The 25,949-nt window shown below is 50.4% G+C and overlaps 1 protein-coding gene and 1 long non-coding RNA gene across 5 annotated transcripts in view; both read left to right on the top strand.

Moving 5' to 3' along the window:
• Positions 1-25,949, top strand: part of CCNJL (cyclin J like) — a 64,537-nt gene extending 38,588 nt beyond the window's left edge. For 2 of the 4 annotated variants that reach the window (XM_085001871.1, XM_003359830.6), the window contains exons 4-6: positions 17,528-17,830; positions 19,658-19,817; positions 22,200-24,259. In XM_085001871.1, the coding sequence (XP_084857997.1) occupies positions 17,528-17,830; positions 19,658-19,817; positions 22,200-22,623 (887 nt within the window). In that variant the 3' untranslated portion in view covers positions 22,624-24,259. Of the gene's footprint in view, positions 1-17,527; positions 17,831-19,657; positions 19,818-22,199; positions 24,260-25,748 lie in introns of those variants that run through there. The other 2 variants (XM_085001870.1, XM_085001869.1) reach the window with 2 other exon arrangements.
• LOC146395659 (uncharacterized) lies at positions 5,777-8,575 on the top strand. Its single transcript, XR_014830944.1, has 2 exons — positions 5,777-5,843; positions 6,005-8,575. It is a non-coding gene; the product is annotated as an uncharacterized LOC146395659 (long non-coding RNA).

Consider the following 25,949-nt stretch of genomic DNA (forward strand, 5'->3'; position numbering starts at 1 on the left):
CGTAATAGTCGTCATCCCGCCGGCCGCGGTGACTGCATTGCTTACCTGTCCCTTTCTACATGCCCAGCTGTGTGCCAAGCACTTGACGCACATCATTTGGAATCCTCACAACCCATCTGTGGGGTGGTGCTGTCTTCTGCCTGTTCTGTAGGTTCAGAGAGGCCCAAGGTCACACAGTGTGGAATTCTCTCTCTCTCTTTTTTTTTTCGCTTGAGTTAGAATTCATATCACAGCATGGAATCCACCGTTTTACCCCTTGCAGAGTGTAGAGTTCCGTGGCATTTAGGGCATTTAACATTGTTGTGCGGCTGGTTCCAGAATGTGTTCATCACCCGAAAAGAACTCATGTCTGCATTAAGCATGCACTCCCCATTCCTCCCCCGCCAGCCCCTGGCAACCATCAGTCTGTTTTGGATCTGTATGGAGTTGCCTTTTCTGGATATTTCATATGAAAAGGAATCATGCAATATGTAATCTTTTGTGTCTGGTTTCTTTTGCTTTCTGTTTTCAAGGTTCATCTCTGCTATAGCATGCGTTAGTACTTCAGTCCTTGTTATGGTTGAATGATACACTCCATGGTGTGGACAGAACATAATTTGTTTCTGTGTTCATCTAGTGATGGACATTTAGGTTGTTTTCACCTTTCGGCTGTTAGGATGAGTGCTGCTGTGAGTGTTCGAGTTCCAATTTTTTTTTGAACACCTCTTTTCCATTCTTTTAGGGGTACCAACCTACGAGTGGGATTGCTGGTCATGTATGGTCATTCTTTGTTGAACTTTTTAAGGAACCTTGGGAGTTTTGCTTTTGCCTGATTGTTACTGCTCAGAGATGACTGGGTGCTGAGTCCTTAGTCCCAGGGCCTGGACCAGCCTGAGGAAGAAAAGAGGGTGAGAAAGAAAGCCAGAAAGGCAAGAGGCATGCCCAGTGGCATTTTTCTAGGGTAGGACTTTGGGAGGTTGATACAAAAAAGTATGAGATATGTTTTTATTGTTTAAAAAAAAATCTGAAATAGGGAGTTCCTCCTGTGGTGCAGTGAGTTAAAAATCCAACTACAGCAGCTTGGTTCTCTGTGGAGGCAAAGGTTTGATTCCCCGGGCCAGTGCAGTGGGTTGAGGATCTTGTGTTGCTCCAAGTGTGGCCTAGGTCACAGATGTGGCTCAGATTCGGTGCCTGGCCACTTCCATATGCCGCAGGTGCAGCCAAAAAAAAAAAAAAAAAAATCCAAAATATATGGAAGCACCTAATGTTAAAAATTAGTTCTCTGCCAGCTCTGTAGCCCCAGTCCCACAGTTTGGTGTGTAACCTTCCAAATCCAGGTGTATTTATATTTTTGTGTTCTGTTGTTTGTTTGCTTGCCTGCTTTTTAGGGCCACACCTGTGGCATGTGGAGGTTCCCAGGCTAGGGGTTACATGAGAGCTACAACTGCCACAACAACACAGGATCCGAGCCATGTCTGCAACCTACACCACAGCTCATGGCAACACCAGATCCTTAACCCACTGAGGGAGGCCAGGGATGGAACCCACAACGGTTCCTAGTCAGATTCGTTTCCGCTGCGCCACAATGGGAACTCCTCTGTATTTTTATTATTGAGAAAATAAACCTATTTTCATTTCCAGGGGTGGGGGGGGGTGCGAGAATGAGCCATAGATCACACAGTATGAACTGCCCAGTAAACAAAATTGCCAGGTTCCCTCCCTTCCTCCTTTTTCCATTCTTTTTTCCCCTCTCCATCTAATCCCAATTCCGTCATATTTTCTCTTTGCAAACTTCTGTTTTCTTTCACTGTGACCTCTAGACCTCTACCCCTCTCTCCAGGAAAACATGGTTTCTTAGTGCCGAGTCATTGGTGAGACCCATCTGACCATGGGTGACTGCTTCTGCCTTGTGCAGAGCTGTGGAGGCTAAGGGTGACACGTCCATCTGTTCTTGGCATTAAAGTTCTGACTTCTGTATTTTTGTAGGTGAGCCTGAGTAGTCTGGTGCTGGCCTCCATCTCAGCCCTCCTTCTCCCCAAAAGAAGGAAGCATCAGGCAGGAGGGTGGTCCCTGGCCTCTCTACAAGGAAGGGACCTCTCTGTGCAAAGGTCCTTCTGCAGAGCAGGGTCCCTTAGCTGAGTGTGAGTCTCACGTGGTGCTGCACTTCTATAGAAAGGCCCATCTCCCTCCTACAGATTTTTTTTTTTTTGCCATGGTATGCAGCACCTTGATGTGGGATCTCAGTTCCCAGCCCAGGCACTGAACCCAGGCCACAGCAGTGAAAGCGCAGAGTCCTAACCACTAAACAACCAGGGAACTCCCTCCTGGATTTTTAAAGTCAGAAATGGTATACTCACTTGAAAATGAGATTCAACGACTAAAATAAAAAATTTGTTGGAGTTCCCATTGTGGCTCAGTGGTTAATGAATCTGACTAGGAACCATGAGGTTGAGAGTTCCCTCCCTGGCGTCATTCAGTGGGTTAAGGATCCGGCACTGCTGTGAGCTGTGGTCTAGGTCTCAGACGCCGCTTGGATCTGGCATTGCTGTGGCTCTGGTGTGGGCTGGCAGTGGTAGCTCTGATTGGACCTCTAGCCTGGGAACCTCCATGTACTGCAGCTGCAGCCCTAGAAAAAGACCATAAATTAATTAATCAATTAAAATAAAAAATTTGTTGCCTGTCCCCTCTCCAAAGATAACTTCTGGGAACAATTTCTTACATCTTTTTCCAAATCAATTGAGTATAATTTCCAGAAATGTTCTATGCCTATACAAACATATACAGTCAGCCCTCATAATTTTAAGATTCTGCACTTGTGAAGTCGTCCACTCACTGAAATTTATTTGTAACCCCGAAATTAGTACTCCTGGAACTTCTGGGATTGTTCACGGACATGTGCAGAGCAGCAGAAGATGGGCCGCCCATCGTGCACACCCCCGGCTGAGGTCGAACAGGCAGCGCTCTGCCGCCTTGTCTCAGCTCTCATGCTTAAAACAAGTGTCCTTTTCCTGCCCTCTTTAGTGCCGTATTTCTTCATTTCTCAGCTTCTTGGTGATTTTGCTGTGTATAGTGGCCCCCAACCATTGTGCTGAAGTGTGATGTTTTGTTCCTACATTCAAGAATGCTCTGAAGTGTGTACTGTAGGAGAAAATGTGTGCATTCCGTAAGCTTTGTCAGGCATGAGGCGTAGTGCTGTTGGCTGTGAGTTCAGTGGTCATGAATCCACCATCTATTAAGCAGAAACACACAAAACAGGTTACGTGTTCTTTGGTTTTTGATCAGAGGCTCCCAGGAAGCTAACCCTGCATCTCCTCTAGGAGCATGGGTCCGTATTCACCAGGTCGGTGTGCACGGGGAATAAGCAGAATCAAATACATTCACACAGTGCGTTAATACCAAGGCGCCTTCTTCATAGAATGTTAGGGCACATCTTTCCTTTCAGCCCATGTGGGGTTGCTGTACTCTTTTTACGGACTGCAGGGTTCTCCGTATTATCAACACTGCCATCTTTTGAATGATTGCTCTGTCCATGGGTATTTCTGGAGTTCCCATTGTGGCCCAGCAGGTTAAGAACCTGACATAGTATCCATGAGAATGTAGGTTTGGTCCCTGGCCTCTCTCCGTGGGTGAAGGATCCAGCGTTGCCAAAAGCTGCAGTGTAGGTCGCAGATGTAGCTTGAATCTGGTGTTGCTGTGGCTGTGGCGTAGACTGGCCACTGCAGCTCTGATTCTGACCCCTGCCCAGGAGTTTCCATATGCCACAGGTGTGGTCCTAAAAAGAAAATAATTGGATATTTATGTTGCCATCCATTTCTTTTACCCGGTGTAACAATATGACAACTGTCCTTTTCTCTCCATCTTTGCTCACTGAATTATGTCTGTGAGTTACAGTTCCAGAGGTGGGATGGCTTTGGTCAGGGGTGTGTAAGATTTCGGTAAGGGGAGTTCCTGTCGTGGCGCAGTGGTTAACGAATCCAACTAGGAACCATGAGGTGGCGGGTTCGGTCCCTGCTCTCGCTCAGTGGGTTAACCATCTGGCGTTGCCGTGAGCTGTGGTGTAGGTTGCAGACGCGGCTCGGATCCTGTGTTGCTGTGGCTCTGGCGTAGGCCGGTGGCTACAGCTCTGATTCACTGATTCAACCCCTAGCCTGGGAACCTCCATATGCCGCGGGAGCGGCCCAAGAAATAGCAACAACAACAACAACAAAAGACAAAAGACAAAAAAAAAAAAAAAAAAATTTCGGTAAGGGTAGTTCCCGTCCTGGCACAGAGTAAACAAGTCCGACTAGGAACCATGAGGATGCAGGTTCAATCCCTGGACCTTCTCAGTGGGTTAAGGATCTGGCATTGCTGTGAGCTGTAGTGTAGGTCACAGACACGGCTCGGATCCTGTGTTGCTGTGGCAGATGTAGCTCCAATTAGACCCCTGACCTGGGAACCTCCATATGCCTTGGGCGTGGCCCCAAAAAGAAAAGAAAAAAAGAGATTTTGGTAGGTAGCATTGACTTACCTTGCAGAGGTTTTAAACAACGGCTGAGGAGATCCTTTTTTTCTTAAATTGAACTTCATATGTGGGGGGCCTTTGGACCCACTCGTGCTTTTCCACCAGAGCAGTACACCATCAAAGGAGAAGCCACGGCCCTCCTCCATCCTGGCCCCTCATCACTGTCCGCTTGGGCCTTCCATCTGTGCTCCCGGCGGGGAGTGCGTTCACATCCTGCCTTTCTGCCTTATCCTATCCACGCTGCCCAGGTGAGAAATGAGTTCCCAGAGCTATTGCTTTTTAAGGCTTCTTAAACCAAAAATCAATAGTCTCATCTCTTAGGGCAGGTACTGAAAAAAGGAACTGCCTGTGGGCCTCAGGAGATTCTAGGAGAGGCCTGTCTTTCTCCTGGTAAACCGCCTTCACTCCCCTCTCACCCCTGCATCTCTCTCCTCTCTGCCCCCTGCTTTGATTACTTAGCAACTGTTAACTTCTGAGAAGCAGCTTCTTTGAGGTGAGGGGAGGGACCTTGGGGGGGTACCCCCCTTCCCCCTCACCTCCCACCCCTGTGGAGATTTCAGACAGAAACTTAAAAGCAGTCCTAATCCCTCTTGGATGTCCCTCCTGGGCAAGGATGAAGGAAGGCACTCCAGCTCGCCCCAAATCGAGGAATGCCTGAGACCCCTCCGGGCACTAATCAGAGGCCGTGGGTGCAAAGCGGACAAGTGTTCCAGGTGGCCTTGCTCAGGGGTCTACTTCAGACAAAGCATCAGATTTATTTATAGGATTAAACCCAAATCTGCCAGGAAATGTGGCTTCCCCCGTGCAGGAAATCATTTAACACTCCCTGTGTCTCACGCAAGAGAAGCCAGGAGGAAGACTGCGTATCCTCCCTGCCGTGGTTTCACGTTTCAAGAATCAGGATGGGTCTTACCTTTGATTTGTGCACTTAATATGCCAGTTCATTATTTCCTCAGAAAAGCTGCTGCAACATCAATGCATTTTCCAATTGGTATTTCAGTGCTGGCCACACAGCACAGGGCAGACTGGAAACAGTGGTCTGTGACCTCAGGGCCTTGCTGAGCAGATCCCAGCTCGGGGCTGCAGTGTTCCTCCACAGTGAGTGAGGACTTGTGATTTTCCATTTCCTGTTCCCATCTCTGCAGACCTACAGGCTTAGAACTATGTGGGGAAGGATTTTGTGTGCAGTGCCTATCAGACAGCTGGCTGGTCTAGAAACTCAGAAATTACACCATTTGCTCTGGCACGTTTGTCTGCCCAGGGCCTGGGGTTCTGGTCTCTGAGGTTTTGTGTGGGAAGGGAGAATCTTAACCTGCATGGGTTAATTTCTTTTTTGGGGCCACACCTTCTGCATGTGGAAGTTCCTGGGCCAGGGATCGAACCTGCGCCGTAGCAGCAACCCAAGCCACTGAGTTCTTAACATGCTGCACCACAGGAGAACTCAGATGGTTTAAAACCACTTCCGGGGAGTTCCCATTGTGGCTCAGTGGTTAACCTGACCAGTATCTATGAGAACTGCAGGTTCGATTCCTGGCCTCGCTTGGAGGGTAAAGGATTTGACATTGCTGTGAGTTGTGGTGTAGGTCACAGACACAGCTCGGATCCCACATTGCTGTGGCTGTGGTGTAGGTCAGCAGCTGCAGCTCTGATTCAGCCCCTAGCCTGGGAACCTGTATATGCCACGGGTGCGGCCCTAAAAACAAAACAAAACAAAACAAAAACAAAAAAACCCATTTCTAGATCTAAAGGAAATATGCCAGCCTATCCCTTCCCTGGGTGGTGAGACGAAATTATTTTTACTTTAGGTGTATTTGCCTAGATTTTCAAGATGGTCTTCACAGAGCATGTCTTGCCTCTCCCTATGTCCTAGTCTTGTACAAGGGCAGATCCACATTTGAGAACCTTCTGTGGCAGTTACTTTGCCACTTCTGGCTTCTAAGGGTCCCATTAGTGGCATTGGGTTTTTTTTGGTTTTTTTTTTTTGCTTTTTAGGGCTGCACTTGTGGCACGTGGAAGTTCCTGAGCTAGGGGTTGAATGGGAGCTGCAGCTGCCAGTCTACAATACAGCCACAGCCATGCCAGATCTGAGCCACATCTGCAACCTCACCACAGCTCACAGCAGTGCCAGATCTCTAACCCCCTGAGTGAGGCCCACATACTCATGGATACTAGTCAGGTTCTTAACCTGCTGAGCCGCAAAGGGAACTCCCCATTAGTGGCGTCTTGTCTTCTGAGAAGTAGTAACCACTTTTCCTCAGCAGGAGAGTGATACTTGTTTTTTATAGGAAATTAGAAAATGGGAAAAACAAAGAATAAAATAAACATTTCTTGCAAATTCACTAAATTTTTTTCTTTTATGTAATCAAAATGTGATTGGCCTCAGTGATCATGGAATGATTAATATTTATCGTTTATACTCCAGGCAGTGTTTTGAATTTTTTGTGTGAATTGGTTCATTTAATCCTCAAAACAATCCTATGAAGTAGGCACTGTCATTTTCCCCAGTTGACCGAGAAAGAAAGTGAGCCCCAGCAGTTGGGTGATGCCTGTGGGCGCACCGCTAGGATGGGGACCCAGGTAGGCTCTTCCCATCCCCCCAAGTCCTTGCTCTCAGCCGCCGCACAACAGCAGCCTTTGTCCCACAGCAGATTATGATCTTCCTTGGCTGTAGCAGCAAGAGTCAGGTCAGCAGTGGAAGATGCCTGGTTTCTCTGCTTTTCTGGCCTGTGGAGCCACATTTTAGCTCACCTGGATGAATACTTCAGCCCTAAGGACTGGGTCGCAGTCTAGAAGCAGCTCCCCTTCCAACCTTGAGAGAGGCAGCGCAGATTGCCTCCCCTCCTCCTCCTCTCCCCCCCTTCCTCCTCCTCTTCTCCCCCGCCTGCTCTGAGCAGAGAGGTTGGAACAACAAAGGATCCAGGACCCCTGATGTCCACGCCTTCAGCACCACAGCCGAAAAGGACTCGCTCTCTGCTCTTCTTGCAGCTGGCAGCCCGGTTGGACCTGGTCCAGAGCAGCCCCTGGTGCGCTGGGAGTGGGCAGTCTGCAAAGCAGTGACCTTCATTACAGGGGGAGAACTCCTTTCCTCCCCACCAAGCCCTTGCTCGCCCCTCGCCGCATATGCCAGCAGTGTACACGACAGGGCCACATCCCACAGCTCCCACTCTTTCTGGCAGTGAAATAACCTGGGTCACTTGTACAGAGGAACACAAAGGAGCCCAGACTTTGCTGGGGTCACCATGTGAAGTCATCGCACCAGTCGCTCCATCCTGAGACGGGGAAGTCCTCCCAGCCAGAGGGGAAGCCGGTGTGTGACCCAGCTGGCCGAATGCCATGTCTGATCTCAGAGGCATTTTTTTACAGTTTCCTCCTGGAGAAAACAACCTCCCATAACGTCACCTCCAGTCTAAAGCTGGACTCAGGAATTGAGTCAGCCTGTCAAAAATGTGCTTTCATTCATTCATTCATTCATTCATTCAGTATTTATTGAGCTCTGCTCTGTGCCAGATGCAGCCATGGACAGAGCAGCCTTGCTTTGAAGAGAGGAAGGAGGGAGGAGCTGTAAGGCCCTGTGAGGATGCGGACCTGACCTGTCTTGAGCGCCACTGTCTTCCAGGCTTAGCACTTAGTGGGTGCAGGTGTGTGGAAGGAACCTTCAATGATGAGGACTGTGCACATTCCTTAAGGAGCTTCCTTTGTGTCCTGAGAAAAGAGCTTCACCAGGGAAGGTCTGCCTGGAGGTCCAGGCTTGTTTCTGCAGGACGCTTTCTAACCTCCAGATCCCTGGAGAGTGGAGCTCATGAACGTAGCATCTGTAGCAGGTCTTCAGGGACAGAGTGGGAGTGGGACACTCGCTGCTTCCCACCTGCCATGGTATTTACAGCTTCCTCCCTTCCCTGAAGACCTCCAGAAGCACTGTCTTCTCGCTGGAGGGGTTTCTTGCTCTGTTCCTGGCTTTCTCTCTCCCCCACCTCAAATCCTATCCGCAAATTAACCTGTCATTGCCCCCTCTGTATTTCTGACTGCATGGCTGGTGCTGAAGTGAGCGGAGATTTATAAACCCGAGCAAGTTCGCCCTCGTGACATCCTCACCACAGTTCTGTCTACTTCTGTTACTCCCGTGGTGTGTGCCCCAGACTGCACAGCTGTGAGTGCCTGAATTGCCGGAGAACCCAGGGTGATCCTCTGCCGCTCCCTGCTGGGAGTCAAACCACAGTCACGCCGCCTTCAGAGAGTGCTGTCCCCAGATTAGTTTCCTGGCTTCTCTATGAAATTGCTCAAAATCTGTCTCCCCTGCTTCCTCAGAAAGACACTGGTGTGCTGGACGTATGAGCCATGCGCCTTTGGGGACAAGGAGCAAGCAACCTTCTGACCTCAATACCTACACAAAGCCAAAGAGTTCTTTTTTAATGAAAAGCTACTTTGGGTGGAGAAGAGGTTGTTCTTTATTATAGAAAGGAGATTCACTGTTTGACTTAAGTTCTGCCATTGGAAGAAAAACTTACGTCTCGATCAAACAGATCTTCAGTGGAAAATCTCTGGAATTAAATTACTAAGTAGCATCAGCAGGAGGAATGATGGAGACAAAAGTATTGGTGGAGAACAAGGAAGTTAGATGGAAAGAGGCCTCAGCTGGCCTGACACCCACATCCATGGGAATTCCTGCGCCCAGAAAGATACGCTCATTATGGAGACTTTATGGGATTGCAGGGGTCCTTGTGACTAGATCTGAGGTTTCCTGCATGGCGTATAGAAGGCTCTGGACTTGGAGCCGTTTATGTGTGTTCATTCAAAAAAAAAAAAACTGAGTTCCCATTGTGGCTCAGTGGGTTAAGAACCCGATGTTGTCTCTGTGAGGATGTGGGTTTGATCCCTGGCCTTGCTCAGTGGGTTAGGGATCCGGTGTTGTGTTGCCGTAAGCTGCAGCGTAAGTCGCAGATCCCGATTGCTGTGGCTGTGGCATAGGCTTGTAGTTGCAGCTCTGATTCAACCCCTAGCTTGGGAACTTCCATATACCACTGGTACAGCCATAAAAAATAAAGGAAGAAACTATTCAGCGTTGAGTTTATGCTGCCTGTTGTGATAGGTGCAGGGAATGATCTCTATAATGTCCTCTAAGACAGATGTGGTCCCCATCCTCATGGAATAAGTAGCCAGCCAGACATTTTATTCTGCTCTCACCCGTAACAGCTGGGTGACTTGGGCAACTCAACCTTTCTGAGCCTCTGACTCCACATGAAAAATACTCCCAACTTCTGGGTTGTTCCCAGAATGAACTGAAAGCACTTGTGAAGGGCATAACAAGCACAGCTGCCCCCCGACAGGCCGCCGCTCCCTGAGGGCCCCACATTGCTTGATGCCTCCAGTGCTGTGGTGGAGCCTGGGGTGCAGAGGGAAGCGAACTGTGAAACCCCCTGCCCTCTGGGCTCACATCCTGGTGTGTGGATTCCTGCCTTTTGCTCAGCAGCTAGAAGACCTGGGAAAGTCCCAGGCCTGTGAGAAGGACGCCTCCAGGAAAGGCCTTGGGCCCTGCACTCCCCTTGGCCTTGCTCCCTCTGTGAACCTTGGAACCACCAGCAGGCAGGTTGAGTTCAAGGTCAGAGTCTAGGGGAGAGAGGCCAGAGCATCCTCTCAGGGCTTTTAGCACAGCCCAGCCAGTGCCATCTGTGGGGCTGGGGGAACCTTTGGTCAGGCTTATTTCCACCCTTTTTTTCTGAGCCTGTCAGAAATGTAGCATTTCATCTCTACCCATCTAATAGGACTTTAGAAGATCCCCAGTCGAGGGTGCAAATAAGAAGCGCCCTGTTCAGTAAATAATACAGCAGCTGCTACTGCCATTTACAAAGCACTCCCTACTCCCTGGGTCCTGTGCCAGTCACAGTACCTGCTATCTCCTTGAGCCCTCGTACCACCGTTTGATGTATGGGTTTCCGAGTGACTGCTTGAAATCATACAAGTCATAACAGCAGTGAGGATAGAGATCTGGCACCTGAGCTTGAACTTGAAGTCCTTGGGGCGGGCAGTCTTGCCTGTTTCCAATCAGGACCTCCCCCAGAATCCTAGTTGTCCCTGGTCACAGGATGCTCAGCCCTCAATAAATATCCTCAGGACTAGCTGTAAAGAGAGCTAGCTGGTTCCGCTCCTTCTAATGGCCATTTCTTTCCCCTCTGAGAAAGGAGGAAAGAATTAGCATCAGAAAGGTCTCCATTCAGCCTGGCCCAGCTTGGAATCTAAAGGGCCCAGGACTCCTCTTTCAGGTACTGGGGTAATAACCTTTCACCAGGGCTTTCTCTCTCCTGTTGGGTCCTCACCTCCTCTACCGCCTAGCCCTTTCCATGGTAAGCTGCAAAGATGCCAGGCCCACCTGGAGTGCCAGGTGGCCACTAGGATGGCTCTTTACTTTCTGACCCGCCTGTCTCCCTTCCTTGTGTCACCAGCAGCCCGCAGAGTCAGGCGGGGCTGGAATGGGGAGGGGTAGCCGTGGGATATCACTTCCTGATCAGATTTTCTCATCCTCCGATGAAAAGAGGAGAGAAAAGACTTTAAAATTAGAGCGTGATCTTTCTTGAGAAGCAGCAGTTTTGCCTGCTTTTAAACGAATTGCACTTCTTTAGCAAAGAAGAATCGTCTTAATGGCTGTTGTATTAAAACTTGGTTCTCTCCTGGCCTTGCTCAGTGGGTTAAGGATTCTGTGTTGCCGTGAGCTGTAGTGTAGATTGCAGATGCAGCTTGGGTCTGGTGTTTCTGTGGCTGTGACGTAGGCTGGCAGCTGTAGCTCCAATTTGACCCCTAGCCTGGGAACCTCCATATGCTGAGGGTGCGGCCCTAAAAAGAAAAAAAATTGCTTCTGTTGCTCCTATTTCAGAAAAGTCAGAAATTCTGTTTGGTCTACTTTAAGGCTTGATTGTCAGGACAGTGAGTGGAAGAAGGGTCCGTCTTTAGAACAGTCAATTCATAGAGACAGAAAGTAGAAAGGTGGTTACCAGGGGTGAGGGAGGGGGACAGGGACTTGTTGAATGGGTGTAGGGTTTTGATTTGCAAGATGAAAAGAGTACTGAAGGCTGGTTGCACAACAGCGTGAATGTAGTTAGTGCCACTATCAATGTAGTTAAAAATGGTTAAAATGGTACATATTATGTGTATTTTACTATAATACTATTAAAGAAAAAAAAAGGAGTTACCGTTGTGGCTCACTGGGTTAAGAACCTGACATAATGTCTGTGAGGATGCAGGTTCAATCCCTAGCTTCACTCACTGGGTTAAGGATCTGGCGTTGCCACAAGCTGCAGTATAAGTCGCAGATGCGGCTGGGATCTGGTGTTACCATGGCTGTGGCTTATAGGCTGGCAGCTGCAGCTCTGATTCAACTCCTAGGCTGGGAATTTCCATATGCTGCAGGTGTGGCCCTAAAAAGAAAAAAAATAAAAACTAAGCAAAAAGAGAAAATTCCTGGTGGCTCAACAGGTTAAGGATCCAGCATTGTCACTGCTGTAGCATGGGTTTGATCCCTGGCCCAGGAATTTCCACATGTCTAGGCAAGGCCAAAAAAATTTTTTTTAAAGAAAAAATCCAGTGTGTGAATGTCCCTCCTTAGACTTGCTGGATTACAGTGTCTGCCCCCCCCCATCGCTTAGTCTGTGATTAAGAGTTTAAGACACTTGTCGGACTTTTGGTCATCGGTCCACTAACTGTGTGACCTGCCAGGAATGGCTCAGGCTCTCTTTGCACCAGCCCCTGAGAGTGGTGGGAACAGTGACGCAGAGCATCCTAAAAGGTGTTATTTGCATGTTTCACCTTCACCACCAACACTAACAGCTCACGTGCATGTGCGTGGCCTTCCAGATTCAGGGTGAGGACTAGGGCTTTGATAAGTTTAGAGGGTTTTTTTTTTTTTTTATTGTTCTTAGTGTGTTGATTGTGCTCCTGCTGTTCAGAGTTGGGGCCAAGAACATGACTATCCAAAGAGAAAAATGTAGGGAGTTCTCGTTGTGGTGCAGCGGAAACGAATCCTGCTAGTATCCATGAGGATGCGGGTTTGATCCCTGACCTTGCTCAGTGGGTCGGAGAGCTGATGTTGCCGTGAGCTGTGGTGTAGGTCGCAGACACGGCTTAGATTCTGCGTTGCTGTGACTGTGGTGTAAAAGCCGGCAGCTGTAGCTCAGATTCAGCCCTTAGCCTGGGAACTTCCATATGCTGTGGGTGTAGCCCTAAAAAGCAAAAACATAAAATAAAATAAAATGTAGATGAGTTGGTAGAATTGTTAAAAGTTCTTTTTTTCAATCCCGGTGTAATTATTCAGCACAGGATCATCTGTGGATGCCACACCGTTGAGTTAGAGGTTGTTAGGCCGCAGGATATTCATTTCGTCTTGAGGTGTCACCTCACAGGTTGCTTATTAATTTCACAGGGGATTGGTACCTTTAAAATGGAGAGATCTGGTGTCACCACCTTAACCAAGCGATCAAAGGTAGCATCGCTGTTGCTGGGACAGACTGACATTACGTAACTCCTGGTGTGATCCAGTGAGAAGGGCAGAAGATCACCTCTGTCATTTTCTTGCCCAGACTGTTTGATTGTGAGGAACCTTTCAGTCAGGCAATCCAGAATGTATGGGACATAGTACAAGACAACTGGCTTGGATTCATCCCAAAAGCCTGTGTCGTGAAAAGCAAAGAATGGGACTGAAGAGACACAACAGACACCATGTGTAGCCTTGTTGGATCTGGATCCGAAAACGAAGGTTATAAAGGCATTTGGGGGCCCTTGGGGAAAGTCAGATATGGATCGAACGGTAGATGGTGTGACTGCATTAGTGCTGATGTTTTGGGATTGCTAACAGCATTATGATTCTGGAGGAAAATGACCTCAGGGATGGATGCTGAAGTACCCAGGGGTGCCTGTCATCTCTGCAACTTAATTAAAATGGTTCAGCCAAACCAGCATTTCTCACTCTCTCTCTCCTCCCCCACCCTCTCTCTCTCTCTCTTTCTGTCTCTCTCTCACACACACACACAGCAGTTGTGTGGCTCCGTGTCAGCAATTGGTGAATCTGGCGAAAAGTCATATGGATTTATTATTCTTTTTTTCCGCCATATCCTGTGGATTTGAAATTTTTCCAAATAAAAAGTACATCAAACGATTTGAAGAGAGTCTGTGGCTCTCGTCTGACTTGGAAAGACTTGACTTCTGTCCCCAGCCCCTACCAGGGGACCTGCCTAAAGACTTCCAGGCATCTGTTTCTGTGCTATTTGTCAATAAGGAGCAAGCAGCTGAGTGGTGGCGCTCAGGGGTGGTGGGCTGGGGACAAAGTGCCGCTCTGCGCACGGTCATGGGAGGAGGAGAGGAAACGTCTGCCTGGCACGTGCAACACCAGGAAACTCATAAAATATTTGCTGGCTGTAAAATGTGTCATTCGCTAGGAGCCAGGGGCTCCGAGCTTGCTCCTAGATGTGGAGCTGAGTGCTTGTGTGAGCACTTTCTCCGAGCTTCTGCGGCTTGGAACAGGACCTACCTGGGAGGATCCAGCATGTGTCCAGCACAAAGCCTGGTGCCCTTGCCCAGTGTGGGGCTCTGTCCCTTTCTGTGTGCTGGGCACTTGTCACAGCACTTTGCATCCCACGTGGCCATGCTTTCTCCTCGTGGGGTGTATTCCTGCAGAGGAAACGACAGCCTGTTGGAGTTGAGTGCTGTCAGGTGCAGAGCCAGCTATGCCCTGCTCTGGCCTGCAGTGCGGTGGGTCCCCGTGCAGCCTCCCCAGTCGGGGGAACAGAGGGAGCAGGTGAATTCAGATTCCTCAGTAATCCATGGCCCCCTCCAGTTGAGGCTAATCCTCTTGGGCCTGGTGTCTGGGGAAAAGGCAGGCCTCTGAAAGGTTTGAAAAGCACTGAGGGCAGCAAGGAACTTATCTGATTAAGCACATCTGCCTGTTAGAATAGATTACTGGCTTCCTGGAAGGCTGTGGAAGGATCTCAGTGCTGCTATATGCCATGCACGTTTCTGGCAGAGCCTTGCCTTCACCATGCCACCTTGCCACCTTCTGCTCCGGAAAGAAAAGAGCTCTCGTATCTATTGACTGTCTGTGAACAGCATTGGCTCAGTCGGTTCAGGGAAACCTTGACAATTTCACACAAAAAAATTCTTTTTATTTATTTTGTTTTTAGCCACACCTGTGGCATATGAAAGTTCCCACGCCAGGAACTGAATCCAAGTTGGAGCTGTGACCCCCACCACACTGCAGCAATGCCAGATCCTTAACTCACTGCGCCGGGCTGAGAATAGGAACAGCACTCCCACAGAGCCAAGTCATTAACCCATTGTACCACAGCAGGAACTTCTTTTTTTTTTTTTTTTTAATTTTTTAAATTTTTTCGTCTTTTTAGGGATGCACCTGTGGCATATGGAGGTAACCAGGCTAGGGGTCCAATCGGAGCTATAGCTGCCGACCTCCACCACAGCCACAGCAACATGGGATCCTTAATCTGCTGAGTGGAGGCCAGGAATCGAACCTGTAACCTCATGGTTCCTAGTCAGATTCATTTCTGCTGCGCCACGATGGGAACTTCTTTTTAAATTGCGGAAGGAATATGTGAATCATTGGAGAAATATTAGGGAATACATATGGAGAACATCAGAGAACAATTCAACAGGCTTGCACTTCAACTATGCATTCTCTCAAGGAATAGTCATTGGGCATCTACTGTGTGCTGGGGACTGTGCTGGGACCTGGGGACACAGCAGCAAAGGGATGGGACCCTTTGTCCTCCTGGGGCTCAGACCTGTTAATGACCTATTAAAGCTCAGGTGCTGGCCACTGATAACTGACCTTTGGAGTGTAGCACTGAGGGTGAGAGGTGCCTTGATGACACCGAGTGGCCTCTGAACTGAGAGCTCTGGAGGACACATGATACAGTGGATGAGGGGGTGAGCCTGTCCTGCTGGAAGAGGGGTCAGATTCCAAGTGTGGCTGGATCCTGTGCTTGGGGAGGGGGCAGGGCCATGAGGCTCTGCAAGGTGGCCAGGATTTCGGTGTGTAAGAGCCTCTTCCCCTTGGAGAACAGGCAGCACTGTCCTTGCCTTTTCCTGCCTGAGTTGCCCTGGTATAAGGTGAGAAAACGTGTGTGCTGTGGAGGCCGTGCCCTGCCGGGCCCAGCTCCTGCCGATGGGGCTCGGGAAGAAGATGAGCCTGGGTTGCTGCAAGCTGCTTCAGAACCACTGGGCAGTCATCATTTCTGTCCCTCTGCTCTTCCCTGGCAAAGATGGGCTGTTTCAGTGGGCTGTTTCCTGGTGCCCTGAGAACAAAGCTGCAGGCTTCCCACAGTCGGTGTTTCATTTCTCAGTGACGTCCTTTGAGGCCTTGGTGAGGAATGTGTTGTGTTGTATTTGCTGCAGGGCAGCCCAAAGTGGTTACTTCCTCATCTCTCAGTCGGCACGACTGTCTGCTGAGAACTGGGTCAGGGTGCTGGCAGTTGTGCACAGGTGTGTGGATGCTTTGTTGGCTGTTCCCTTCATCCGCGCAGATGTGTGCGTGGAGCTCCCTGGGTCTCCCACTGCCTCTTCTGTCGCCTGCTCAGCTGCTCTTCTGCACCCAGGGAGGTTGGGCTTGGAGGCCAAGGTGACCAGACCAAGGCCAGGACTCAGGGCACACCATCTGATGTGAGCGTCAGGCAGCACGTGGGGGCGCTAGTCAGGGAAGGCTTCCAAGGAGCAGTGACTCCGAGGTGAAGAACAGGGTGAGGGTGGTGGAGTGGAGAGGCAATGGGAAGGGTGCTTCGGGCAGAGGGGCTATGCAGGCAAAGACTTGGCGGTGGCGAGGAGGGCTTGGTGCCTTGGAGAACCTCAGTGGCCGAGGCCAGAGGCATGTGTGCGCGGTTTCCCCTGAGTGAGGGGGTGTGGCTTGGATGCCCCTGCAGCCTCACCTGTAGAGCCTCCCAGAGCAGAGGCTGCCACCGTGGTCATCCACAGGTGGTGACTTGCCTAGTGGGGGGACAGGGGCACTGCTGTGTAAATCCTGACCCTTGAGTGGGATAACCCAAGGCCTCCCTTTTATTTTTGTTTGCTTGTTTCTAGCTCCATGTGGCTTTATTTCATACAGTTTATTTTCAGGACCTTCTGGTATGAGGGCATTGTTCCTTCTGTATGGCATGTCTTTCAGTGGGGTTTCATGCCTTTTTTGCCACTAGCCATTGATATGAATGTGTTCCAGTTATCTGTTGCTGCAAAACGAATCACCCCAAAACTTAGCGATATTAAACAACAGTGATGTGGGTTGCAAGGAGGTTTCTGCGCTGGTTCCACCTGGGCTCATTCATACCATCGCTGCAGGGTCCACTGGGCTGGAAGGTGCAGGGTAGCTTCATTCGTCGGTGTGACCATCAGTGGTGGCTGTTGCCTGAACACCTCGGCTCTCCTCCTTATGGCCTCTTCACCTCCAATAGGCTAGACTTGCTTCCTTACATGGGCGTCTCAGTACAGCACTCTGGTCGGGGTGGGGGGTAGGTGGAGGCTGTAAGGCCTCTTAAAGCCTTCCCTTACAAGTCACATGTCATGTCTTTCTATTGTTTTCCAGTTTTTTGTTTTTTTTCTTTTTAGGGCCACACCTGTGGCATATGGAGGTTCCCAGCTTAGGGGCTGAGCCAGAGCCACTGGCCGACACCACAGCTACAGCAACCCCAGATCTGAGCCACATCCATGACCTAAGCTGCAGCTTGCTGCAACGCTGGACCTTTAACCCACTGAGCGAGGCCGGGATTGAACCCACATCTTCATGGATACTAGTTGGGTTCTTAACCTGCTGAATCACAGCAGGAACTCCGTGGAGCTTTAGGTTCCATTTTACAGACGAGAGAACTGAGGCACAGAGAGGGGGAGACATCTTTCCAAGGTCACACAGCTAGAAGCCATGGTGTGGGGATTCAAGCCCGGGTGAGACAGATCTGGAATGTGTGCCTTTGGGCTTTATCTTCTCTCTGTGAACACCATCTGGGTGCTTTAACTTGGGCCTTGACAGTGAAGGCGGATTCCCAGTAACCTGTGCTTTTCCTTCAGGTAAGTTTGAGGATAGGGAAGACCATGTCCCCAAGCTGGAGCAGATAAACAGCACAAGGATCCTGAGCAGCCAGAACTTCTCTCTCACCAAGAAGGAGCTGCTGAGCACGGAGCTGCTGCTGCTGGAGGCCTTCAGCTGGAACCTCTGCCTGCCCACGCCTGCCCACTTCCTCGACTACTACCTCCTGGCCTCGGTCAGCCAGAAGGACCACCACTGCCACAGCTGGCCCACCACCTGCCCCCGCAAGACCAAAGACTGCCTCAAGGAGTATGCCCACTACTTCCTAGAGGTCACCCTGCAAGGTGGGGCTGATGTCAGAGCCTGTCTGCCCTTCCTCACGCACACGGGGGTGGGGATCAGGGTACCCAAGAGGTCTGCCCCCAGGGAGTCCTTGCCACCAGGGCCTACCCACCCAAATCACCACATCACTCCCGCTTTGCAGGGATGAGCAGAGAAGGAGTAAGGACTCGCTCCCTGTGTTAGCAATAACGTGTGAAAAAGATAGCAGCTTTTGTGCAGGCAGCTGGTAGCCCGCCTGTTTACACAACACCTGGTGGTTTTTTGTACACTAACCTGGAACATTGCAAGTGATCTAAATAACACAGATTCACAGGTAGTCATTCCAGAAGATCTGCCGTCATGCAAGTGGCGTGGAGGGAAGATTATGTTTACATCTGCTTTAGCAATAAACTTACCCAGTTTGGGAACTTTTATTTGAATTTCACTCTTCGCAATGTCTTAAAACCTAGGTATTACATAAAATACTAGGTCAGAAACACTGTTGATGTCACCACCTGAGAACCCACCCCAAAAGTAGTTGTGAGTAACAGTATCAACGATGGTGATCTCGAGCATTAAGTGAGTGCTTACTGTGTACCAGGTACCTTATTTTGGTGCTCTGCATGCATTATCTCATTTGGAAATCCTATTTCTGCTGTTCTTATTTTATTTTTTATTATTTTCATTTTTTGGTTTTTAGGTGCTATTATTTTACAAATCAGTTTCCTTAATTGATACTTAAGACATGAAGTAACTTACCCAAGGTCATTGCTAAGGTTTGAACCTGGGGTGTCTGACCCTGTGACTGTGCCTGTAACCATACTACCCTGCCTGATTCATACTTTGACAGCCAAATTGAAATCATCAAAAGTCATAAACAGTTTAAGACAGCATAGTAATGCACTAATAAGCAAGTGTTTGTCATGAAAATTGTGGGAATTTCAGCAGTATGCCTTTGCTCATAGGACGTACCAGCTTTGCTGTGTTGCCAGATATCTTAGTGGGACATTAAAATTTCACAGATCATGGAGTTCCCATTGTGGCGCAGTGGAAACGAATCCGACTAGTATCCTCGAGGATACGAGTTTGATCCCTGGCCTCGCTCAGTGGGTCAGGGATCTGGCATTGCCCTGAGCCGTGGTGTAGGTTGCAGACACGGCTCAGATCTGGTGTTGCTGTGTCTGTGGCGAAGGCCAGCAGCGGTGGCTCTGATTTGGAACGTCCATGTGCAGCACATGCGGGCCAAAAAAAAAAAAAATTCTCAGATCATTTCACAATCATGTACCAAGACATCACGTTGTACACATAATATGTACAGTTGGGATTTGTCAATCATGTGTCAGTAAAGCTGTGGGAAGAAGGGAGGAAGATTACCCGGTAAATGTAAGTCAGGTACCAATTTTAGTTACAAATATCAAACTCCTCTAGATACTCCTTCACTCATTCATTCTTTAAGCAGATTTTTAGTGAGGCTTGTTACTGTTTTTAAGTAGCCTTCAGTCATACCTCCAAACAGAAGCCTTTTAAATAGAGTGTCATTCACCCCTAAGAACCAGAGGGAAGGATGGATGTTTGGCAGTTCAGCTTGTAGCCCATCAGCAAGCCCCTTGCAGCCCCTGGAAGCCAGGGATGATATTTTGAAAACTGCTTCTGTAGGCTGAATGAGTGCCAGGGTGTTTGGGATTCAGATGTGAACTTCATGCTGTTTTAATTTCTCATCGTGTGTGTGTGCAAGGAACAACCTTGAACCTGGTCATTTGTCTACCAGTTCCCAAGGGCACAGGCAGGAGGGGCCCTGGACTCCAGAGCAGGGCTTTACGATGCCAACTCTCTCTGTGATTCTCTTTCAGATCATATTTTCTACAAGTTCCAGCCTTCCGTGGTGGCCGCAGCGTGTGTTGGGGCCTCTAGGATTTGCCTTCAGCTTTCTCCCTACTGGACCAGAGACCTGCAGAGGATCTCCAACTACTCCCTGGAACAGCTCAGCACGTGCATCGAAATCCTGCTGGTGTAAGTTCCTCTCCCGCTCCGTCTGTGTTTCTGAAATACAAAGTTCCACTTGCTCATGAGGCCCACCTCAGGTGATTTCCGGTGGTCCAAGGCTGATGGTGGGCTGGTGACTTACAGAAAGTAGGCTGTGGTGACTCCTGATAGAATTGGGAGTGGGAGGGTTGGCCCTACCAACTTTGGGTAGCTTTGGTTAGCTTTGGTTTTGCAGTTTCCAGGTTAAGAGTGAGGGAGAAGAGGGGCTCTGTGCACAGCATTCTGAGCATTCTGAGAGCCTGGGCCCTTTGACACAGTGTCTCAGTCAATCTTCTGGGTTTTCACTTGGAGAGACTCTCGTGGAGTTTCTTCTGTGGCACGATAGGATCGGCACCATCTCTGGAGCACTGGAATGCAGGTTCAATCCCCAGCCCGGCGCAGTAGGTTAATAGATCCAGCCAAAAAGAGAGAGAGAGAGAGATTCATTATAAGCTACTTTTCGGAGTTTCCGCTGTGGCACAATGGGATTGGCAGCATCTTGGGAGCACTGGGATGCAGGTTCAGTCCCTGGCTCGGCACCATGGGTTAAGGATCCCGTTGCTGCAGCTGCAGCTTAGGTGGCAACTGCAGCTTGGGTCTGATCCCTGGCCCAGGAACTCAGTATGCTTTTTTGGGGTGGCCGAAAAAAGAAAAGCTGCTTTTCTCAGATGTAGCTGCAAAGCCGTCTCAGTCACTAAGCCCAGAGTGGCTTCACCTAAGAGGCCAGAGCCTCCTTGCACGGGTCCCTGGGAATCTTGGGGAGGAAATGTCCAGTGTTTCAGGGAGGATGTTTAAAGGCATCTTGGACACAATACCACGAAACCGATACTGGGGGCCAAAGAGCTCGGTAGGGACTGCAGGGAGGAGGATGGAGAGGACAGAAAGCTTCTGCCCTGCTGTACCTGGTCTCTCTTCCTCCCAACAGCTGGCGGCATCTCCCGGAGGCTGGCTCCACTGACCTCGGGCCAGGCCCAGGAGGAGCCACATCTCAGCCTCCTGTTGCAACTGTCTTTGTCTTATGCCTCTGAAATCAGCCCTGCTCCCTAGCCCTTATTTTAACCTCTGTGCCTTTTAGAAGGTGCCCAAAGCTGGAGAACACTGGGTTGAGCAAGGATGGGTGCCCCTGGGTACTGAGACCCTAGCCCTGCCTCTTCCCCAAGTCTGTCCCTCTGGGGTAGCTCCCTTCTCAGACTTGCTGCAGCCTCCACTTGCTCCTTTTTCTTACTTTTTTTTCCCTCCCCATGTGGCACATGGAAGTTTCCAGGCAAGGGGTCGAATCAGACCTGCAGCTACATGTCCACACCACAGCTACACCGGATCCAAGCCGCGTCTATGACCTACACCACAGATTGTCCACAGACTGTGGGAACTCCAGATCCTAGCAAGGCCAGGGATCAAACCCACATCCTCACAGACACTACATGGGGTTCTTAATCCACTGAGCCCCAACAGGAACTCCTCCACTTGCTCTTTTATTTTTCTTAAATTTTTTTCTGCCTTCCTCCCTCCCTTCCTTTCTTCTTTTTAGGGCCACACCTGAGGCATATCCCTGGTTATAGGGGTCAAATAGGAGCTGCACCTGCTGGCCACAGCCACAGCAATGCCAGATCTGAGCCACACCTGCAACCTACACTGCAGCTTGTGGCAATACCAGTTACTTAACCCTCTGAGCAAGGCCAGATATGGAACCCTCATCCTCATGGATATCAGACAGATTCGCAGTCCGCTGAGCGGCAGCAGGAACACCTCCACTTGCTCCTTTCTTACAGAAGCCTCTAATTGATTTGTTTTCCCAAAAAGTTTTATTGGGGTATGTTGTTGTTGTTATTTTGTGGGTTTTTTGTTTTGTTTTGTTTTTTGAGATGGAAAAAAACCTGTTCCATCTCCCTTTCCAGACCAAGGCGCTAAGGACCCAGGGGCAACCTGATTGAAACCTACTAGCTTAGGAGTGAGCCAGCTCGGGCTGGAACTGACAGGAAGTGCCTTGAAGGCAGAGGTGGTGCCTACCTAAGTCCCGGGGGCTCTGCATGTGGATGCAGTGATGAGCAAAAGCAGACAGGCCCTCCCTCTTGAAGCTCCAACTCCACGGGAGGGACCAGGTAGTGACCTGGAAGTTGTTGTCTGCAGTGTTGACCTCAGAGGTGAGGCTGCGCCAAGGGGCTTCAGGGACAGCAAGACTAGTCTTGAGGGGTCAGTAGAGAAACCCTCCAAGCTGAGGGCTGGGGACTGAGTTTCGTCAGAGAACAGCTGAGCCAGTGCCACAGTCTGGGAGGGGCCCGGCACTAACTGTTTGTGGATCTCCTGGCATCCTCTTCAGCAGGGCAGGTGTCTGCTGCTGTGGCCTCTGACCTCCCAAGTCTTTCCTTTCAGAGCTTATGACAATGTCCTCAAGGATGCCGTCGCAGTCAAGAGCCAGGCCTTGGCCATGGTGCCTGGAGCACCCGCCGCCCCCACTCAAGTGCTGTTCCAGCCGTCCGCGTACCCTGGCCTCAGCCAGCCGACCACGATGGCCCTGGCCCAGTTCCAGAGCCCCGTCCAGGACCTGTGCTTGGCCTACCGGGACTCTCTGCAGGCCCACCGTGCAGGGACCCTGCTCTCAGGGGGCACCAGCTCATCCCTCCATGCCCTGTACCCCACCCTCCAGCCCATGGACGTGTGTCCTGTGCCGCTGCCCGCGTCCCTCAGCATGCAGATGGCCATCGCAGCTGAGCCCAGGCACTGCCTGGCCGCCACCTATGGGAGCAGCTACTTCAGCGTTCCCCACGCATTCCCCACCGGCTGTTTCGACAGATAGGACACTGTTAGTTAGCCATACAAGGAGGCCTTGGAGACCCAGGCAGAAAAAGAGGACACTGACGAGAGGAGCTTGGCCCAGCGAGGCGTTGGGAGGCTGTCCCCGTGGAGTCTGAGGGCCCTCGAAGAGAGAGTCGGTGTTCTTTTTATATAAAACTGACCAGAGCAAAACAGTCAATGACATACCTCACCCAAGAGCATTCCTCTGGAAAACGTCTTCCACGTGTGGCTGGGGTGCAAGGGGGTGGCTCGGTGGCCACCCCCTGGGAAGGGCCCAGCCAGCAAAGAAAAGACCTGGGAAGAGGCCAGGAGACTGGGACCTGGAGACACACCAGCAGTCCACGAACACGTCCAGGTTTTAGCATCAAAGACTCCTTTATTCCTTGCCGATGGCAGCTACACCACTGAAAAAAGGGGGCAGCCTGGTGTGTTCTCAGGACCCCCCCTGCCAGGGTGCTTTTCCTTCCCTGGCTCCATACCCAGGGGCCTGTGTGTGCGTTCATGCCCAAGCGGCCGCTTGCCGAGGCGCCGTGTGCGTGGCGGTCCTGCTTTGTTGTGGAACCGAAAACCTTCTTCAGCCTTTTAGATATTTCATGTGCTGCTGCTTCCCGAAGAGGCCTAGCTTTCTGTTCAGTTAGATGTCTTGTTTACATGCTGTATCAGGGATTTTGTGATACTTGAAAATTCCTTTGAAAAATCGATGGTGACTGCCACACTGCCTGTCCCACTCGAGGGCTGTAGGTTTTAACTAACCCTCCTTGGGACTGGCCCATGGGTCACCACAGACTTTCCTTGGCAAAAGTATATGCTTGGGGAGAACCACTTTCCAGGCTCTCGGTTCCAGAAGATTCCACATCTTGGATGCTCTGATCACCTGTAGAACTTCACTCTCCACCCAGAGGAAAAAAGTTGTTGAAAAGTAGACAAAGATTTAAAACCAGCAGCCCCCACCTCCCTCCACCATATGCGTCTGGTGCATGAGGTTAAAGCCAGCCTCAGCCTGGAGTTTGGCTCAGAGCAGAGGATCCGAGAGGGGTTGGATCAAAAGCCAGTATCCGGGTCTCCGCAGTGAGGGGTGCTCAGGAAGACTCTTGGAGCCATGTGCAATATGTTTTTATTCTGACGCAGCTTATGCTCAACGTGTTTTATTTTTTGGTTGGTTTGGGATCGGGGGACACGTTGTTCACCCGCTAGAACTGGGAGGTGCCAAGAGCCACAAAAGCGATTTTTGTTTTGTTTTCTTTGAGAACCCATCTTGGTTTTCTTGACTTGGTTGCCAGTCCAGGAGACTGGCGGGAGGGCTGCCGGGAGTTGGATCCGAAGGTGGTGTTTGGCACAGACCGGAGCCTCAGCGTGGAAGCGGAGTAAGAGAAGAGCCTGGATGCAGGCACGGCGCGGCCACTTTGTCACACTCGGATAGGAAAGTGCACGTTTGTTTGTTGTTTTCTCCTTTTCCTTTGCCCACCTCCTTCTATTTATGTACAACTTGTTTGGATCCCAAGTTATCGCTTCTGTCTGCTCTGGGGCCGGGCGCTTGAGTGCTTGTGAGGGTCCCCCCGCCGCCCGCTCGCCAGTAGAGCCTCACAGCCAGCCTGGCCCCCAGAAGAAGCCATCCCACAATAAACACGTCACCTGCTTGTGGCCTCTTTTGGTTCTCTTCCTGGCCTACCCTCTTCCACGTCAGCCTCTGGGAGTGGGTGTCTACGCTGGTGTGGAGAGGTTTTGGGGGTGGGTGACAGCAAGCCTGGCTGCTGTCCTCTGAATTGGAGCTGAGCCTCCCTGGGACATGGGCTGGGGCAGCAGAGGGAGTGAGGCTTGACATCCTAGCTCTACCACCGAATCCGGCCGGGTTCTCCAGAAAAACAGAACCCAGTGTATATGTAATGAGAGTGATTTGTTTTAAGTTAAGTGGCTACACATTGGGAATACCTGGATCAGGGTCGGGGTGAGGGTTCCAGTTCCTCATTCTCTCTGGGTTCAAAGTAAATCTCTTCTGGATCCAAGCCCTCTGTTCTGTCATCTGAATGCTCCTCTCCCTTAAGCCCTTTTAACGCTGATTCCCAGCAGGGCTCATTTTTGCCTTCCAGGGGGCGTTGGGCAATGTCTGAAGATGTTTTTCGTTGTCACAGTTGAGAGAGGGGCCTGGGTGGCATTTAGCAGGTAGAATCCAGGGATGCTGCTCAACATCCCACGATGCATGGGACAGCCCCCATAGTAAGGGGGATGGAGTGGCCCCAAATGACAACAGTGCCAAGGTTGAGAACGCTCAGCTCACATGTTGCCTTCCAAAGAGGTCTCTGTCGTCCCCCTAGTCTCTCGCCTTAACCCCTTTATTTTCTTTATAGCTGTTAAATCATCTAGCGCAATCTTGTTGGTTTGTTCACTGGGTTTGATGGCTGGGCCCTGCACCACCTCCTGCTGGTAGAATATATAGAATATCAGCACCTGGTGATGGTGGCACCGTCAAACAGTTGGCATTTAAGCATTTGCTGTGTATAAAGCACTCTACTAAGGAATTTGCTTATTTTATTTCCTATCATCCTAACAACCCTGCAAGGTGGAGACTATTATTAGCTGATCTTACAGATCAGAAAAGGGGCTCAGAGAGGTTCATTGCCAACAGACAGCAGTGGTGAAGGAGGGAGCCTCCATTCAGACCCAGGCAGCCTGGAGGTGCCCCGCTGCCCTGAGCTGCCTCATTCAGGAGTTTTGAATGAGTGTGAGGCTCCCCACCTTGCTATCATGCTCCCCTGATGGAGAAGACGTGGTAATGGATATGGGTTCATGAGAGAGTTGCCAGGCATTCATGCTCTGGATTGACAGGGTCACGGTGACGAGGGTGGGGGTGTTGTTTCTCAGAGCATGCTCGGCGACAGACAGAAATACAGGAACATAGCTTCTTGTGCGGCTGCCACAGGCTAACATGTGATGGCTCCATCTGCCTGCCCCCAACAGGCTCTGATCTGGGAGGGCTTCCCCAAGCCCCATCTGGGACCAGGCTTGGGGCTTCCCCAGGGCATCCCCTCGGAGGGACCCCCACCTCTGGCCTGGCTCTGGCAATCCGTGGCCCCAAGTTCCCGGGAAGGAATCTCACCAGCCTCATTAACCTCATTCTCTGTTCCTCAGGGAAGCCCTTGGTGACGAATGTCAGGAGAAAGGCCATAGCCTTTGGCAGGAGGCTCAAGCCCCAAAGCCCACCAGGACCAGGCAGGTAACATAGTGAATCAGCTGGATGACCGAGACAGGGTGAGGTGGTGGGAACTATCCCCTGTAGGGGATGTGGCTTCTCTTCGGCTCTGGCTAATTCTACTTTTCATGAATGTAAGC

This window comes from Sus scrofa, chromosome 16, assembly GCF_054392235.1.
Source record: "Sus scrofa isolate SSC_HxYL_T2T_F1_AM1 chromosome 16, Sscrofa_HxYL_maternal_Yorkshire_Landrace_v2.0, whole genome shotgun sequence".
NCBI lineage: Eukaryota > Metazoa > Chordata > Mammalia > Artiodactyla > Suidae > Sus > Sus scrofa.